This window comes from Panthera uncia, chromosome A2 (genome assembly GCF_023721935.1).
Source record: "Panthera uncia isolate 11264 chromosome A2, Puncia_PCG_1.0, whole genome shotgun sequence".
Taxonomy (NCBI): Eukaryota; Metazoa; Chordata; class Mammalia; order Carnivora; family Felidae; genus Panthera; species Panthera uncia.
Window position 1 is genome coordinate 130,241,061 of NC_064816.1, and position 15,803 is coordinate 130,256,863.

The window sequence follows — 15,803 nt, forward strand, 5'->3', positions numbered from 1 at the left end:
TGGGTCCAATTCTGGAGTCTCTGTTCTCTTCCATTGGTCTATGTGTCTGTTTTTGTGCCAATACCATACTGTCTTGATGGTTACAGCTTTGTAGTGGAGGCTAAAGTCTGGGATTGTGATGCCTCCCACTTTGGTCTTCTTCAGTATTACTTTGGCTATTTGGGGTCTTTTGTGGTCCATACAAATTTTAGGATTGCTTTGGGAACTGGGTCTTACCGCTTCCGGCTGTACCAGCCAGACCTTTGTGATCCTAGCACACGAGATAGAAAACTGGTACAATACTTGTTGGTTAGATATTTTAGTTGAAGCCGTAGTGTAATTCTGTGATGGTCTGAAATGGTTGATTGCACCTCTAGAAGAGTATTAAAAGCCCTAAGAAATAGTTTAAGTCTACCTTGGAAAAATTTAACTTAGTCAGCTAGCACTGTACCTGCAAAACAGAATTGTTTTAAGTGGGAACATTTGAAATATTTGAATTCACTTTACTTTTTAATTATTAACTGGAGAAAAGATAGGGTACGTAGGTAAACTGATTCTCTACCACTTTGCTTTGTTGGTGATTGTGCCAAGGGGAAACTTGTTTCCAGAGCCTCTTTGTCTGTTGACATTTTCATGAGGAAAAGGACCTGTGAGTCAATGTTCAGAATTAGTTCAGAATTAACCACAAACCTTTGATGCGTGTGTACTATATACAGGCTGTTACAGACATCTTTTATTACGTGATACATTGTTTACTGGACTGTTTGCTAATACTTCAGGTAAACACACGCACACACACACGCACACGCACACACATACACACGTCGATGACTTTTCAGGCAGAAAATAGCCTTAATTCTAATGAGACATCAATGAATGATATAAACTGTTAAAACTCTTAGACTCCTGGTATAAGAAGCGGCCTTAGAGATCATCTAGGACACCTTCCCATCCTCAGTTTGAATGTCTCCTCATAATGATATTATGATGATTGTTTTTAATACTGGTTTGTATTGAATGTTTACTGTGTGCCAAACACAGTACTAAGTGAACATCTTATTTATTTTTCATAACAACACCGTGAGGTGCATCATGTTATTATCCCTGCTATTCAGATGAGGGTGCTGCAGGTTTGGAGAGGTTAGGTTGCCTGCTCAGTCACATAGCTAGTAAATGACAGAGCCTGGACTGATTCTGGGTTCTCTAACCCTCACACATCACCCTCCACTGCCCCCCCACCATCCTACCAAGTTGCAGACTAGCCTAGACTTGAAGCCTTCAAATGATGGCAGGCATATCACTTCCCAAGGTACTTGTGGACAATTCATATTTCGTGAAGATATTATTATATCTTAAATACTTCCATGGTTTCATTTGCTCTATGACAGGAAGTCTTCAGTGGCCTACCACAGAAATTTTCAGCAACTGCATGCTGTTTTATTCAATTATAGTCTGTTGGAAGGAGAAAAAATACTAGATGTAATAGCTGAGAACTGCTTCCCATGAATGTCCAATTTAGGTCTATCTGGTATTCTAATAAGCAGAGGCGCATACTTGATATTTCAGTATCCAATGAAAAATGTCGGTTATTTACTTCAGGAGGGTTACTCTTCAGAACAGTCTTCACCTGAAAACATGCAGAGTAGGGAGGGTATCTCCTAAACACACCCCAGGACCAGGAAGTAAATAAAAATAGTAAAAAGCTATGTCTCTGTTTTAAAGGGGGGCCTCTTAAGTGGTCAAGTATTTCTGAAGCTTTGGATTGCAGCAAAGTATAAGGAGGAAGCAGCCCATCCAAACTAAATTGTGTTACTCCCCTTCCTAGGAATTGCAGCTGTGTCCCCAGCCCTACAGAGGAAGATAGAAACTCCTTGAATGGTTCTTCAGGACCCTTCATAATCTGACCCTGCTTGTTTTTCATTTCTTCCAGCTCCTTCTAACAGTCTGTTCATTGTTCCAGAATCATTCTCTTCTCCTTCCCCCTTTGCTTCCTCTGAGGAAATCCTACTCATCCTTCACCCCCACCATTAAAAGTCACCACCAGGAAGCCTGTACCTCCCTCATGCCAGAATCAGTCTCTCCCCTCTGTGGTCTCTCACGACAGTGCATTGACTATGAAATTAATGTTTACCCCCTTTTGAGGATGACCAGTGGTATTAGGATCTTAATGATGCTGCTCATTTTTTAAGAACTGGGTACACAGTTCAAAAAGATGAAGAAATCCCTACACCATTAGAGGGTGTTTCCCATTTAATGGGAATTATTTAATTAAATTTACTTAATTTAATTCAAAATAAGAGCTTTGAATTGATAGGGAATATTCTTCATTTTTTAAAGAAAATTTCACTCATGATGCTGGACAAATGAGAGGCCATGCACATCTTGCTTCTGTACCTTCATCTATATATTGTTATAGTTTATTGGATTTTTAGTTTTAGCTTTTTCTTCCGCTTTCCCTGCAGATATGTTTCCCCACCCACCCTGCTCTGTTTTGTTTCCTTTACTGCACAGAAGCTTTTTATTTTGATGTAGTCCCACTTGTTTATTTTGACTTTGTTGCCTATGCTTTTGGTGTCATATCCAAGGAATCATTAACCATGTCAAGATTTACCCAGGAGGGTGATGCTTTTCTGCCAGTGATTCATCACTCTACACAAACCTGCGTTTTTACTAATGCTACGTACCCTTAATATGCTACAACCACATTGCAAGTATTTCCCTGCAAAGAGACACCTTTTTGGTTTAGAGAATATTTTGTTAACTCCAGGGTGCTAAAGATAAATTTTCATTTTCTGGCAACTTTCCAAAACAAGAGTAACGTACTGGTTTGTTACAAGCAGTGTTAGATTTTTTTTCACCTCTGTAGTGGTGTTATAAAAATAAATTTCTTATTACTTTAGAAAAAAAATATAAGGAAGTTATTCATAGTGCTATCATCTTGTCATATCTAAGACTATTTCCTTCTAGCTTTATTTCCCCGTGCATTTTTAATACTTAGGAATCATAATCACATAGCATATACATATTTAAAAACATTAACATGGGGCTCTAAACTTGTACTTTATGGTTGGGAATTGTGGGTTATATTTATTCTTTTTGGAGGAGGAGCACAGATTTTCATAGTTCTTTGACCTTAAAAAGGCTATCTTCTAACTTACCATTAACGTCCAAATCTGTTAGCCATGTGCCATCAAACACTTTAAAATTTTCTTAGTAACTGTTTTCTGAATGATTTACTTCCTTACTTTTTGTCAAAAAACACATATCATGAAATCTACCTTCTTAACAAATGTTTAAGTGTACAGTATAGTATTGTTAACTGCATGCACATTGTTGTAACACGGATCTTTAGGACGACTAAAACCCCATGCCCACTGGACCAGCACCTCTCCATTCCTCCCTCCTCCCAGCCCCTGGTAACCACCATTGTATTTTCTGCTTCTGAGTTTGACTACTTTAGATACCTCATCCAAGTGGAATCATGCAGTGTTTGTCCCGTGACTTGTCTCACCTAGCATAATGTCCTCTAGGCTCTTCTATGTCACAGCACAGGACAGGATTCCCATCTTCTTTAAGGCTGAATAGTATTACATTGTGTGTGTGTATTACATTTTCTTTATCCATCCATCTGTTGATGGAAATTTAGGTTGCTTCTACTTTTTTGCTATTGCGAATAATGATGCAATGAACACCGGAGTGCAAATATCTCTTCAAGACCCTGTTTTCAGTTCTTTTAGATGAATACCCAGAGTAGGATCACTGGATCATATGGTAGTTCTATTTTTAATCTTTTGAGGAAGCTCCACACTGTTTTCCATAGTGGCTGTACCATTTTGCATTCCTACTAACAGTGCACAAGGGTTCTAATTTCTTCCCTTTCTCACTAACACTTGTTACAGTCTTTTTTTTTTTTTTTTTGACAATGGCCTCATACATCCTAACTTGTATGAGGTGATAGCTCATTGTGGTTTTGATTTATACTTCCCTGATAATTTGTGATTTTGAGCATCTTTTTGTGTACCTGTTGGCCATCTGTATGTCTTCTTTGGAGAAATGGCTATTTAAGTCTCTTACCCATTTTTTTAATCAAGTTATTTTGTTTGGTTTGGTTTTTTGCTATCCAATTGTAGGAGTTTCCTGTGTATTGGGGATATTAACCCCTTATCAGATGTACAGTTGCAAATATTTGCTTCCGTTTCATATGTTGCTTTTTCACTCTGTTGATTGTTTCCTTTGCTGCACAAAGGCTCTTTACTTTGATATAGTCCCACTTGTCTATTTTTACTTATGTCGCCTGTGCTTTTGGTGTCATATCCAAAAAATCATTGCCAAGACCAATGTTATGAAGTTTCTCCCTATGTTTATCACTAGGGGTTTTATAGTTTCAGGTCTTACATTTAAATCTTAAATGTATTTCAAGTTGATTTTTGTGTATGGTATAAGATAAAGGTCCAATTTCATTCTCATGCATGTGGAATCCAGTTTTCCCAGCATTATTTGTTGAAGAGAATGATTTAATTCTTGTGTTCTCTATTGCAGACATCAGGTGGTCAAGTCCAATAGCAAATCTTTTGGGCATAAAAATATTTGGGTCTTTATGTTATTTCCTTAGGATAGATATGCAAAATGAGAAATACTACATAACTTATTGAAACACATCAGGGCTCTTAATATTTATTGCCAAATTGCTTACCTAAAAAGATTGTGGTAGTTTACAGCCCCCATCCCCAATCAGCAGGTAACCCCTTCTTTACCATTTTGTCACACCCTTACCAGCAGTGAGCAGTTTGCTTAAGACAGAGAAAACAAAGAAAACAAACATTTATGATTTTATTAGGTACAAATAGAGTTCTGTACTTTTAATTTGCATTTCTTTGCCACTACTAGTAAGATGGAACATTGTTAGCCATCTACTTTTATTCTTTTCTGAATTGTCAGGCCCATTATGCAGACTTCCTGTTGTTACCAGGAGAACATATTAGTATAATGATAGAGCGAAGAGTAGCAACATAAAGGTAGGCAGACCTATGAAGTGTCATTGAAAGGGTCCAAAAGTATTTGAAACAAGGACTCTCACTACTTCCTGTCCATGGTCCGAAGGGAACCGTGAGAAGAGGGAGTTGATTAGCTCCCTGCCTGTTTCCTTTTTGATAAAATGGGGATAAAAATAAAGGCTTCATAGGTCTGATGAAAAGTAAATGGAATTACATTGTGTAACCCATCCAGTACATGTGTTGGGCTTTCATCACCTTTTCCCTGGTACTTTTTAGCTCTATTTCTGCATTGGCTGGCTGGGCTACCATAGATGCTGCCTAGAAAAATGCAGTAACAAGTACTTCTTGAAACATCTAGTGTGAAGGACAACTAGAGAGTGTAACAGTGGCATTGCAATGCCCCTGACCTTGAGTACCCACGAGGTCCCTTTAGGCCTAGAGATTTGAGAGGAGGCTCTAGCATGTTCTGGCTACAGCTAATGCCTTCTGGAATTCCCTGTTTGCAACCATTGGTAAGTCCTTTGCTTGTGGCTGATTAAGAGTTGCCCATTTCCAACCTCTGTCTCCTTTTTTTCTGGAATAGCCATCCCTGCTCTTTGCCACCAAAGCAACAATGACACATAACTAATAATGATTTTTTAAAGCAATAAACTTTTCCTCCTAATACAATCTTACATGAAGCCTTAATGAACAAAGCAAGTAAAAGTAGAACTGTTGTGATTGAAACTGGGATGAGAAAGCAGGTAGCCCAGCAACCCCAAGGCACCTTTGCATATACAGTTTAGAAAATAACAGAAGCCCGTGGCCGATCACTACCACCACAGGAAAACCCCAAGCTTGTGAGGTCTCACACCTAGAACTGGAGGCTCCACACGCATTCAGAGGAGCAGCGGGGGGCTGAGGAAGTCCCAGCTGCTTGAGATGCCTGGGTGCTATGCGTGGAGCTGTTGAGGGAGAAAAATGCAGAAAAATCACCAGCACCAATGAAGGGAAAGCTTTTATCTTCATCTTGCCTAAAGTATGCTATGGGCTCTTCCTACTGGTCCCACCCTGGGGGCAGCTGGGTGTGCAAGGGGGCAGTCCCTGAGCGTGCTGGGGGAAGAGGGCTTGTCATGCTCCTGAAGCTCATTTTACTAGCAGGACAGCCCCGGCTTGACAAAATATTGATGTGAGGGTCCAGCCTACTAGATATGTAGTTTTTAAATTATAAGTCTCAGAGTGTGGGAAGTCATGAGAAAGCAGAGAGGAAAGAATGAAAATGTTATGACAGAAATGCATTCCTGGTAAAAATTTACATTAAAAAAAACCTCATCTAATATTAATCTAGAAATTCTTACTTCATGGGGATTTTACGAGGCTTGTGGGGAAAACATCCTGGTAATTGTATATGCTAATGGAGTATCCACAGGACCTTGTTAGAGTGATGGAAATTCTATTTCATGCAAATACTAATGCAGTCCTCCCTTCATGTCTTGGTAAAGCTGATTGACAGAGTATAAAATTGCTTTTTAATCCAATTTAGGAAACAAAATGTGTAGTGGGTTTTAACATTTAAAAATGCTTGAAGCGTGGAAGCAGAAACTCAAAATACTCTGGCAGATTGTCTGTGATATTGTATATCAATGGTACATTTCAGAAATATTATTTCAATATAAGTTTCTTTGAATTGAGTCATATTTTGTTCCAAAGCTTTTTTGGATTAGAGAAAGGAGAATGTATTGTGGAAATATGACCTAGAGGAAAGTGAGCAGAAACCAGTTTTTAGCTACGTTTCTCAGGAATAGACAGTTTTTAAAAGGTCTCTTTCTCTAACAAAAAGCACTGTTGCTGCTCCCACCAAGGCCACTGCCATCAAGGTTACCTCTTCCTTGGTCACCAGATCCTTTGGTCTCTTGTCAAACCTTATCCTACATCATGTCTCCTCAGCGTTCTGCCCCACTGACCACTTTTTCTACCACAAGCTGTATTGGTTAGCTCCATACTGCCTTCTCTCTGGCTTTCTCTGCATTTCTGGGCCCTCTCCTCCTACATCACTTCCTCCCCTGCCCGTCCCTCAGGCTGGTTCTCTGGGAGCATCATTCACTACCCATCCTTTTCTTTCTCGAAGCTCTCCTGGGAGATCTAGGCGCTCCTGCTGCTCCATCACCCGCCTCTCCCTGCACACCCAAATCCCTGTCTCCAGCTTCTCTTCCAGGCTCAGGACCTGCACACCCCCACTGCCTTTAGGCTGTCACTCCAGGAACTCCAGCTGTCCTTTTGTGTCTTTATCTCAGCTAACTATCTCACATTATTCTGGTATCCTAAACTAGAAATTTCACAGTCACCCTGAATGCCTTTTCTTGCCTTCAGATTCAGCCTGGCACCAAGTCCTGGGGAAGTCTGCCTCAGTTTTGTCACCCCCTCACCCAAACCATGACAGAAGCTTTCAAGACTTTGCTAATTTCAATCTCATTCCTGTCCAGTGGTTCTACACGTGACTTGCCCATTTCTTTCAAAGCCACAAACTGTACCAACTCATTTCTCAATTGCCCACTGCAGCAGTTTTCAAACTGTCTTCCTAGGAGCCATAAGAATCCCTCGGACCTCCCTTGGGTCCTTCCCCCAGGGCTCCCCACAGCTTTGTTTTACATCAGTTTCACATACTCTCTGTCATGTTTCTCTTTTTCTTTTGACCAAATTTTTTCTGTTTCTCAAAGTTTGAAAACCATGGAATAAACTCTGAGTGAAGGTCACACTCTGGAGCATATCATGGAAGACCTGTTTACAATCTACTTTTCCTGCTTCCCTTGGAGAGTAGCATAAAACCTGAGTTCCAGTGACCATTTGTGCAGCCCTGCTCGAGCTACTTAACTTCCCAGTGCCTTCATTTTCCCATGTATAAACCGGGAATCATATTATTTGCGTCGCAGAGCTTTTGTAAGGCGTACCTGAGGTAACACTTGATTCTTGTTAGTGCTTCGTCAGTGTCGGCAGTGACTGCCATGTCAGTACTTAAGGTCCTCATGATTACAAGCATATTATGCCCCTTCATGCTTTGGTGCCTCTGCCCAGCCTTGCAGGGACTTCTGCCCCCCTCCCCAACCCCCGCCGTTGTTGGAGGTAAACTAATTTGTTTAGTAAGACTGACTCATACTTTCCTTCTTCTGTGAAACCTTCTCAGACACAACGCCTCTCATTTGCTACCAGTACTAAGTCAAGTTGACCCTTAAACAAGGCAGGGGTGAAGGGTGACAACTCCCCATGCAGTTGAAAATCCACATATAACTTTTGACTCTCTAAAAACTTAACTACTAAGAACCTACTATTATTGACTAGAAGCCTTACCAATAACATATCTTGTATGTTGTATGCACTGTATACTATATTCTTAGAATAAAGTAAGCTAGAGAAAAGAAAATCATAAGGAAAACATATTTACAGTACTATAATGCATTTATTGAAAAAAATCCACATGTAAGTTGACCCACACAGTTCATACCCATATTGTGCAAGTGTCAGCTGTACGTACCTCTTATTAAGGCGGTCATCGTGTTGAATTTTATTGTTTCTTTGTCTTTACACACACACAGACACACACACACTCCTACAAAGATTAGGGATCATCCATCTAGGGACCTGACCAATTCATGCCCATGCCCTTTAGGTGCCTTTGAGGTGTGCTGTAGGTGCTCCCATAGGTGTGTCATTAGAGTACCCTGTGGGAACTCCCATATCTTTCCTTGTGATGCGCTGTGGACATTCCTGTATCTTTTGAATGTAGCAGAGTAACTGATGAATAGGTAAGTGAGCCAGCAAGAAGCAGCTACCTTGTGAAGAGGGCCCCTGAGTGGTGATTTGGCAATTCAGCTTGGCATTGTGCTTGTTTCCAGATTGGTTAGTTAGGGACCCCAGTAACCAGTTCTTTTCAGCTGACCTGCCACTACTGTAAAATTGCTGAAGTATTCAACCTAAAAACAGACTCCGTAGTTTATGGGACACACACACACACACACACACACAAAGAAACATAACTTACCTCCACAGTAATATGAACATTTCATTTTTTTTGTTGGCAAAAGTAGCTACTATTTAGTGAACGCTTAGGTGCCAGGTACTGTGTCAATACTTTACATATATTATCCTACATAATCTTCAAAAGTTAAAACTGGAAAGATGTGTATTTTCATTATTCTAACAGATGAGCAGGCCGAGGTTGAAAGAAATAAGGTAACTTGTCCACGGTCTCAGAATGGGACAATAGAGCCGGGATTCAAACGGTGGGTCAAAGTGTCAGCGGGCAGGGGGCATGGTGCTGTGCGTCTCATTCCCCATCACAGCATGACCCAAGAGAGCCATGGGTACTTGTGGTATTTTTGTCCTGTTCCAATGTGGGTCTTACTGAGTCCAGGGAGTAGGCAACATTGAAACTCAAAATATATAGCATGTCTTCCAAATAGCACTAGTTTTATTCTCTGAACTCTTTACTGGTATTTTTAAAGCATCTTTCCTGGGCTTTTAGCCTCTCTCAGGTTTAGTTGTACCAAAGCACTGTAATCATACAAAAATTACTGTCCCTGGTTATCTTTTTGTTTGTTTGTTTGTTTGTATGGCTTGTTTTTTATGTTTTCACTGCAAGTTTAGAAAAGAGGTTTGTATTACATATGTACATACACACATATGTACGTATATAGAGAGAGAGAAAGAGAGAAATAAAAATGACTTATTACAGAAAACTTAGCACCAAAAAAGCACAAAAAGAAATTAATCTCCCATAAAATCAAATATTTAACCACCATTAACATTCAATCTGTAACTTTCCAAAGTTTTAATACCCACATATACATTTTTAATTACCAAAATCATAATCTGTATGAAACACTTATTTTTTTCATTTGGCAATATATCATGAACATTTTCTCATGCTAGTATTCTTCCACGAGCTGATTTTTGGGAGCAGCCTGGTAACCATCATCTAAATGTGTTAAAATTTACCTAAATGTATTGAATTTACCTAAGTTTAGCTAAATGTGCTAAAATTAATCTATACTTTCTCATTTTGTTTGTTTCCGTTTTTTTTCTAATGATTTTCATATGACTTCTGTTGTTGGTATTTAAAATCCAAAAAAACCCAAAAACAAAACAAAACGGGGTGGGGTATGAATTAATTCCTTGACATTAATATCTATGGTGAAGTGTAACCTTGGGATCATTTTCACTCAAATTGTTATAGAATTTTAGAACCTTAACACAAGAGAACTGAGCAGTCACCTGGGGTGGCCTCTGATGGGCCAGATCTCCTGACAGGTGAGCTGTCTCTGCTTACATCCCTCCATAAAAAGGCACTAATCAGCTCCTCTTTATATGTTCTGACTTTATATGTTCCTATGGACATAAGGAATCATACTCTGACAAATAGGTTTTGAAAGTTGCTTCCGAAAACTCTAGAAGCCTGAACTTCAAGATCAATGTGATTTGAGAATCTGGGAAGGAAGTTAGAGGCAGGGTGGTGGCAAGATAGCACGGAATGCTGGCTTAGCTAATAGGAGCCAAATAATTATTACAGACAGGCAGAGAGTGTTCTCTGATTTGCGAGCTACAGCTATTCTAATTGATTTCTGCATATTTGTGGATAGGGATCTGCCCTCTTCCATTTATTTTTCTCTTGACAAGTAAGATGTGAAATGTTGTTCCATGCCTTTCTAATTTAAACATTGCACATGTTGAGAACTGATCTTGCCAGCCATTTTTAAGCCTGGCCAAAAACATAACACATTGTTGTTATTAGCCTTCATCATCTGGTTAGAGCCAACATTTTGTTTGGAACTATACTGGAGTATAAATCTCCTTTATAGGCATAACCTATTTCTGCCATAAAGTAGATTCGATGAGAAGATAACTAAGTGTCCTTGGTGAGTTGCTCTGGTTAGCCTCATGAGGCTGATTAGAGCAAGGATGCCCACTTTGAGAGACTGGTTAGGAAGTGAGATTCATGCTCTTGAGGATCTAATGATTCAGCTGAGGGGAAAGGCACATAGATAACGAATTTAAGGCAATGTGTGAAAAGTACACATACACAAAGATCAGATGCAGCTTAGAGGAAAAACAGAGCATTACCTCATGACCCGATTCTGGGCTATGGACAATGATGTCCTTGAAGCCATATGTACCACATTCAGCCTGCAAGCTGAGTAAACCATCTGTCTCACACACATGTGTACTGTTTTCCAAGTATATTTAGATGCCCTGGTGGCCAGCAATGCTTTTAAATGAATTCTTGCTTTATTACATTTATTGTAGCTTTTTGCCATATTGTGTATTTTCAATCGATAGATACTCTACTTATAATTCCTATCATGGGTGTCTATAAAGTTTTTTATGTTAAAAGTTGTTTTAGTTACTTGAAGATTGGAAACTCTCATTGTCTACAACAGTGCTGTGCAGTAGAACCTTCTATGTTAATAGAAATGTCTCTGCATTGTCCAATATGGTAGTCTTTAACTATATGCTGCCCTTGAGGACTTGGAATATGGCTAGTGGGACTGAGGAAATGAATTTTTAATTTTATTTGATTTTAATCAATTTAAATCTAAATAGTCACATGTGGGAGATGCTACCATATTGGGTAATGCAGATCTATTATATCCTTTTATAGGTAACTTTCTACTCCTCTACACACACACAGGTTTTCTTTACCCCGCCCTGACCAAATGTTATGCCCAGAATTCATGATCTCCAAAGACCACCAGGGAGCTGAGTCCGATGCAAAAGCAAAGAGCCTGTATTCGAGCTAGCTCGAGCTCAATCCCCTACCTGCACCGACACAGCGGTGAGATACCTGACTTTGTTTCAATGTCTACCCACAAATGTGGGTGGCTACCAGGCCTACTACTTCTCAGGGGCCCCTATTCCTGACAGTTCCTTAGGTCAAGAGAAGAGTTCTCTTGTAGATGCTTAATGCAATCACTTTAAAAGGCTTTCCTAATCATAGACATAAAAAGAATGGTAGTTTACACTTTTCTTTCAGCCACCATCTGACTCTCAGAGACTTGAAGAAGTTTCTGTATAACTGGGCCACATGCACTAATGTTTTTCATATTTAGTTTGTTTCGGAGTTCATACAACATGTTCTTTCTTTAAAAATTGACTGTTTGGTAGGCAGCGTGGCTATAATTAATTAAATAATTAAATAATAATTAATAATTAAATAATTATTAGAAACTCAGAAATAAAATCTTATCCTAGGGCTCATCTTAGGCAAGAAAATTTCCCTTTCCTTTGTTCTTTTTTTTTTTTTAATGTTTATTTTTGAGAGAGAGAGAGAGAGAGAGAGCGAGCCAGCAGGGGAGGGGCAGATTGAGAGGAGACACAGAATCTGAAGCAGGCTCCAGGCTCAGAGCTGTCAGCACACAGCCCAATGCGGGTCTTGAACCCACAAACCGTGAGATCATGACCTGAGCTGAAGTCGGACGCTTAACCAACTGAGCCACCCAGGCGCCCCACCCTTTCCTTTGTTCCGATGATTATGAAGAGTAACCAAATGATTTTTCTTCTCTTACTCTGAAACAATTAATTAATACAATTAATTAATAGCACTTTACCCGTTCTATATCTTTCTCATGACTCATTGCCTTGGATTCTTTTAAGAACATCATGAGCAGTGACAACATACAGTGTAATAGCTTCGTTTGAGGTAACAAGATCATGAGAGGATAGCCAAGTATCTCTGAACATAAAATTCACCCGGATATTTATATTATGGTTGCTATTCATTATAAATCTAGTACTGGTTGGATTACTAGGTAACTCAAAATTGTAATTTTCCCCAAAGGACTTTTGTTCTGCACTGTTTGAAAACAAGATGGAGGAAGACAGTGACTTGTAGAATTTAAAAAGCCATATGACCAAAAAGTTCTTTTGGAACTCATACTTGAGAAGTTCCCATTAAAGCAATAAACACCTTTCATGGACCAGTCTGGGAAGAGGTCTTCCTATGGGGGGTCTTTCTGTCGAAGGAGGGCCATTTATGCACGCCCCACCAAGTGAGATGGCTGCACCGCTCTTCTCTGCTACACTCTGGGCAGGCAGTCTCACTTTTTTGCCCTGCCTGATGTGAGGCCTGAGCTTAGACATCTCTTCACGGAACAGACCCAGAGTGAAGAAAGTTTCACTTGCTGAACCAGGAGGGCAGAAGTGTCCTCCTGGCTCCTGCCAGGCAGTGCATCCCAATACTGGGTGCACCAACAGGAGAGGAAGCTTAGAGGCAACTACACTCAGAGTGCCCAAAGCACATAGATCCCCAGTGAGATGATAACAGAGCACTGATAGGTGTATCATAGCCTCCATCTTGTATACCGGGATTCTTCCATTCTTCACCCTCTGTCGTAAATTCCACTGACAGATAAATCCATAGGCAGTTGTTTCCGACATTAAAGTTGTTGAACATCTCTTCTCCTAGCACTTCCTTTTACTGTGTTTGTCCCATTTTCATTAAACACATCCCTCCATCATCTGCTGATGTCCATTCTGAAGGAGATGCATGGATTGTTGTGATGGTGGTGGTGTGTGTGTATGTGTGTGTGAGGAGTGAAGCCCAGGGAAGAGCCAGCCAGAAAAAAGAAGTTAACATTCGCAAGTATAAAACACCACCCTAAATTTGCTTCCCTTTCTATTCTGTTGTAAACACCAAAGAATTCATTCTGGCCCTGTGCTCCTATCTCCTTTGTGGAAGAGAGGAATGAGGAGGCATAAGCTGAGGGCCCTTCAGACTTTGGGAAAGATCTAAAAGAACAGTATAATTTGGGGTCTGTGCCATTCCCCTCCCTGGGGTCTTCCTGGGCTCAGGCTGACACACCTCCTCCCTCTGCATGTGAACAACGATGCGTGGCTCTTTTCACAGGACTAGGTCCTTCTCCTTGGTAAGTCTGTACAGAAAAGTTAATGGGCAGTGCTAGTCAGTCTCTCTAGTACAGTCAGTTCAGTCCTATGACTTAACCTTCGTGTGTCCATTTTAGGTATTTTCATTCTGGTTACAAAATTATATCAACTCGTTGTGTCTTCTAAATTTTCCTTTTTGCCGTTTGAGTCTCCATATATTTCGTTGATTAGAGTATCTTACCCTCAAAGCCTCTGATCTTCACTGTAGGAAACTAGTACAAGGCTAACTATCTGTTAGCAAACTTTGGGTTGCTGGATGATTTCATAATTGCCTTCAAATGTACTAACAAGGATGCAGGTTTGATGAAATGCTTATGAGTGGTGGCTTTAGAGAAATCAACCTCTATTCTCAGTATTGAATTCCACGCTACTAATGTATTAATGCATCTGTCTCCTGCCTTTTTTATTTCAGTACCTACTAGAAATGAAAAGCTTAATTCTACCCCCAGAACATATCCTGAAGCGAGGGGACAGTGAAGCAATAGCATATGCGTTCTTTCATCTGGCGCACTGGAAGAGGGTGGAAGGGGCTTTGAATCTTTTGCATTGTACGTGGGAAGGCAGTAAGTAATTTTCTTTCTTTGAAACATTTTTTTAAGAGCATGAAAAGATGCCAAACTGTTTTTACCCTGAATGTTCGTGATGAATAATGACGATTTGCATATCTATAGCTCTTCTTCTCTGCAATGTTCTATCACTGAGAGAGGATGGTTAATGAGGCTCTTCAGTTCCCCAGCAGTGGTAGGTGTTACTGAGGCGATGCCATCCTTAAACCTTAAAAAAGCAAGTTTTACAATAGATGGGATGAATCTGGACTGTTCTGGCAGAGGAGCATTCTATAACTGGAAAACCCTCTTTGGAGACCCGGACACCCCCTCAGCTTCAGGGGAATCTTTGGCTTGGGGTTAGGCCTCGGGCTGGGGCTCTGACTACCACTTCTGGATGGCTTTTCTAGAAGGATTGACTAAAGAGCCACAGTTATCCCCCAGTGGAGCTGGGTCTGCAGTTATGCTTCAGAACAAGAGCAGTGGCCACAGGACCCTCGTGTTTGGTGGCAAGTGGAGCATTGGTGTGTTAATGGATAATGCCTGTCGGCTAGATGTAGGGATAAATCGGTCTGAGTATGTGGCAGGCATAACCGTTCTGTGAAGGAGAAGAGGCTTTAATTGTAGGTGAGACAACGCTCCCTGTCCTGGAGGAGCGTCTCATCTAGTTGGGAGGAGTAACCAGCAGACAGCAGCTGCCCAGTGATCTTTTCAGAAGGGAGAGGTCTGTGGGGTGGAGGAGTCATGGGTAACCTTATAGGTCATATGGAATTTGAACCAAGCCTTGAAGAACTAGGACAGTGTCATAAGCAAGGACACTGTGCTAAGTGGCAGGGCTGTTTGGAAGAATGCAAATCGAGAGGAAAGGCCCAAGACTACAGATTATTGGACGATATGTGCATTGACAGACTGTTATTAGTTTAAGCAAAACAAATGCAACATGTAGCATGGGGTGTTTTGTTTTTTTTTTTTCCCTCTCATAGGGAAACAAAACAAGTATTAATCTTTTGATAATTTTTTCTTAGTTCACTCCTACTCTGATCAGCCTCACAAAGGAATGTCTTTTTAATCCCTTTCACTCTGTTTATCTTTGCTGCTTCCATTTTTATTTTGATAATCTTCTGCTCTTCCCTTTTCCTGCCCCACCCGAATCCAACAGGAATCCAAATTGATGCAGGAAGGGGGCGGGGTTGGGGGGGTGGGCAGCCACAGGGAATGGGGTAAAAGTAAGTTGACAGAGATGGGACTCATGTTGACTGAAAGTTTTTTGCTTAGTTTTGAAAATACTTCTTTAGAGAATTGATAGTGAGTTTACTTAAATAATTTGCTATTTATAACTTGAGTGATGTTGACTTGGTTGATGCTTCCCCCC

The 15,803-nt window shown here is 40.4% G+C and overlaps 1 protein-coding gene across 5 annotated transcripts in view; it reads left to right on the plus strand.

Moving 5' to 3' along the window:
* The window catches only part of ST7 (suppression of tumorigenicity 7), a 267,667-nt gene that overhangs the window by 232,665 nt on the left and 19,199 nt on the right, over positions 1–15,803 (plus strand). For all 5 annotated transcript variants that reach the window (XM_049642971.1, XM_049642974.1, XM_049642970.1 and 2 more), the window contains one exon: positions 14,299–14,449. In XM_049642971.1, coding sequence (XP_049498928.1) covers positions 14,299–14,449 — 151 coding nt within the window. The remainder of the gene's footprint in view (positions 1–14,298; positions 14,450–15,803) is intronic.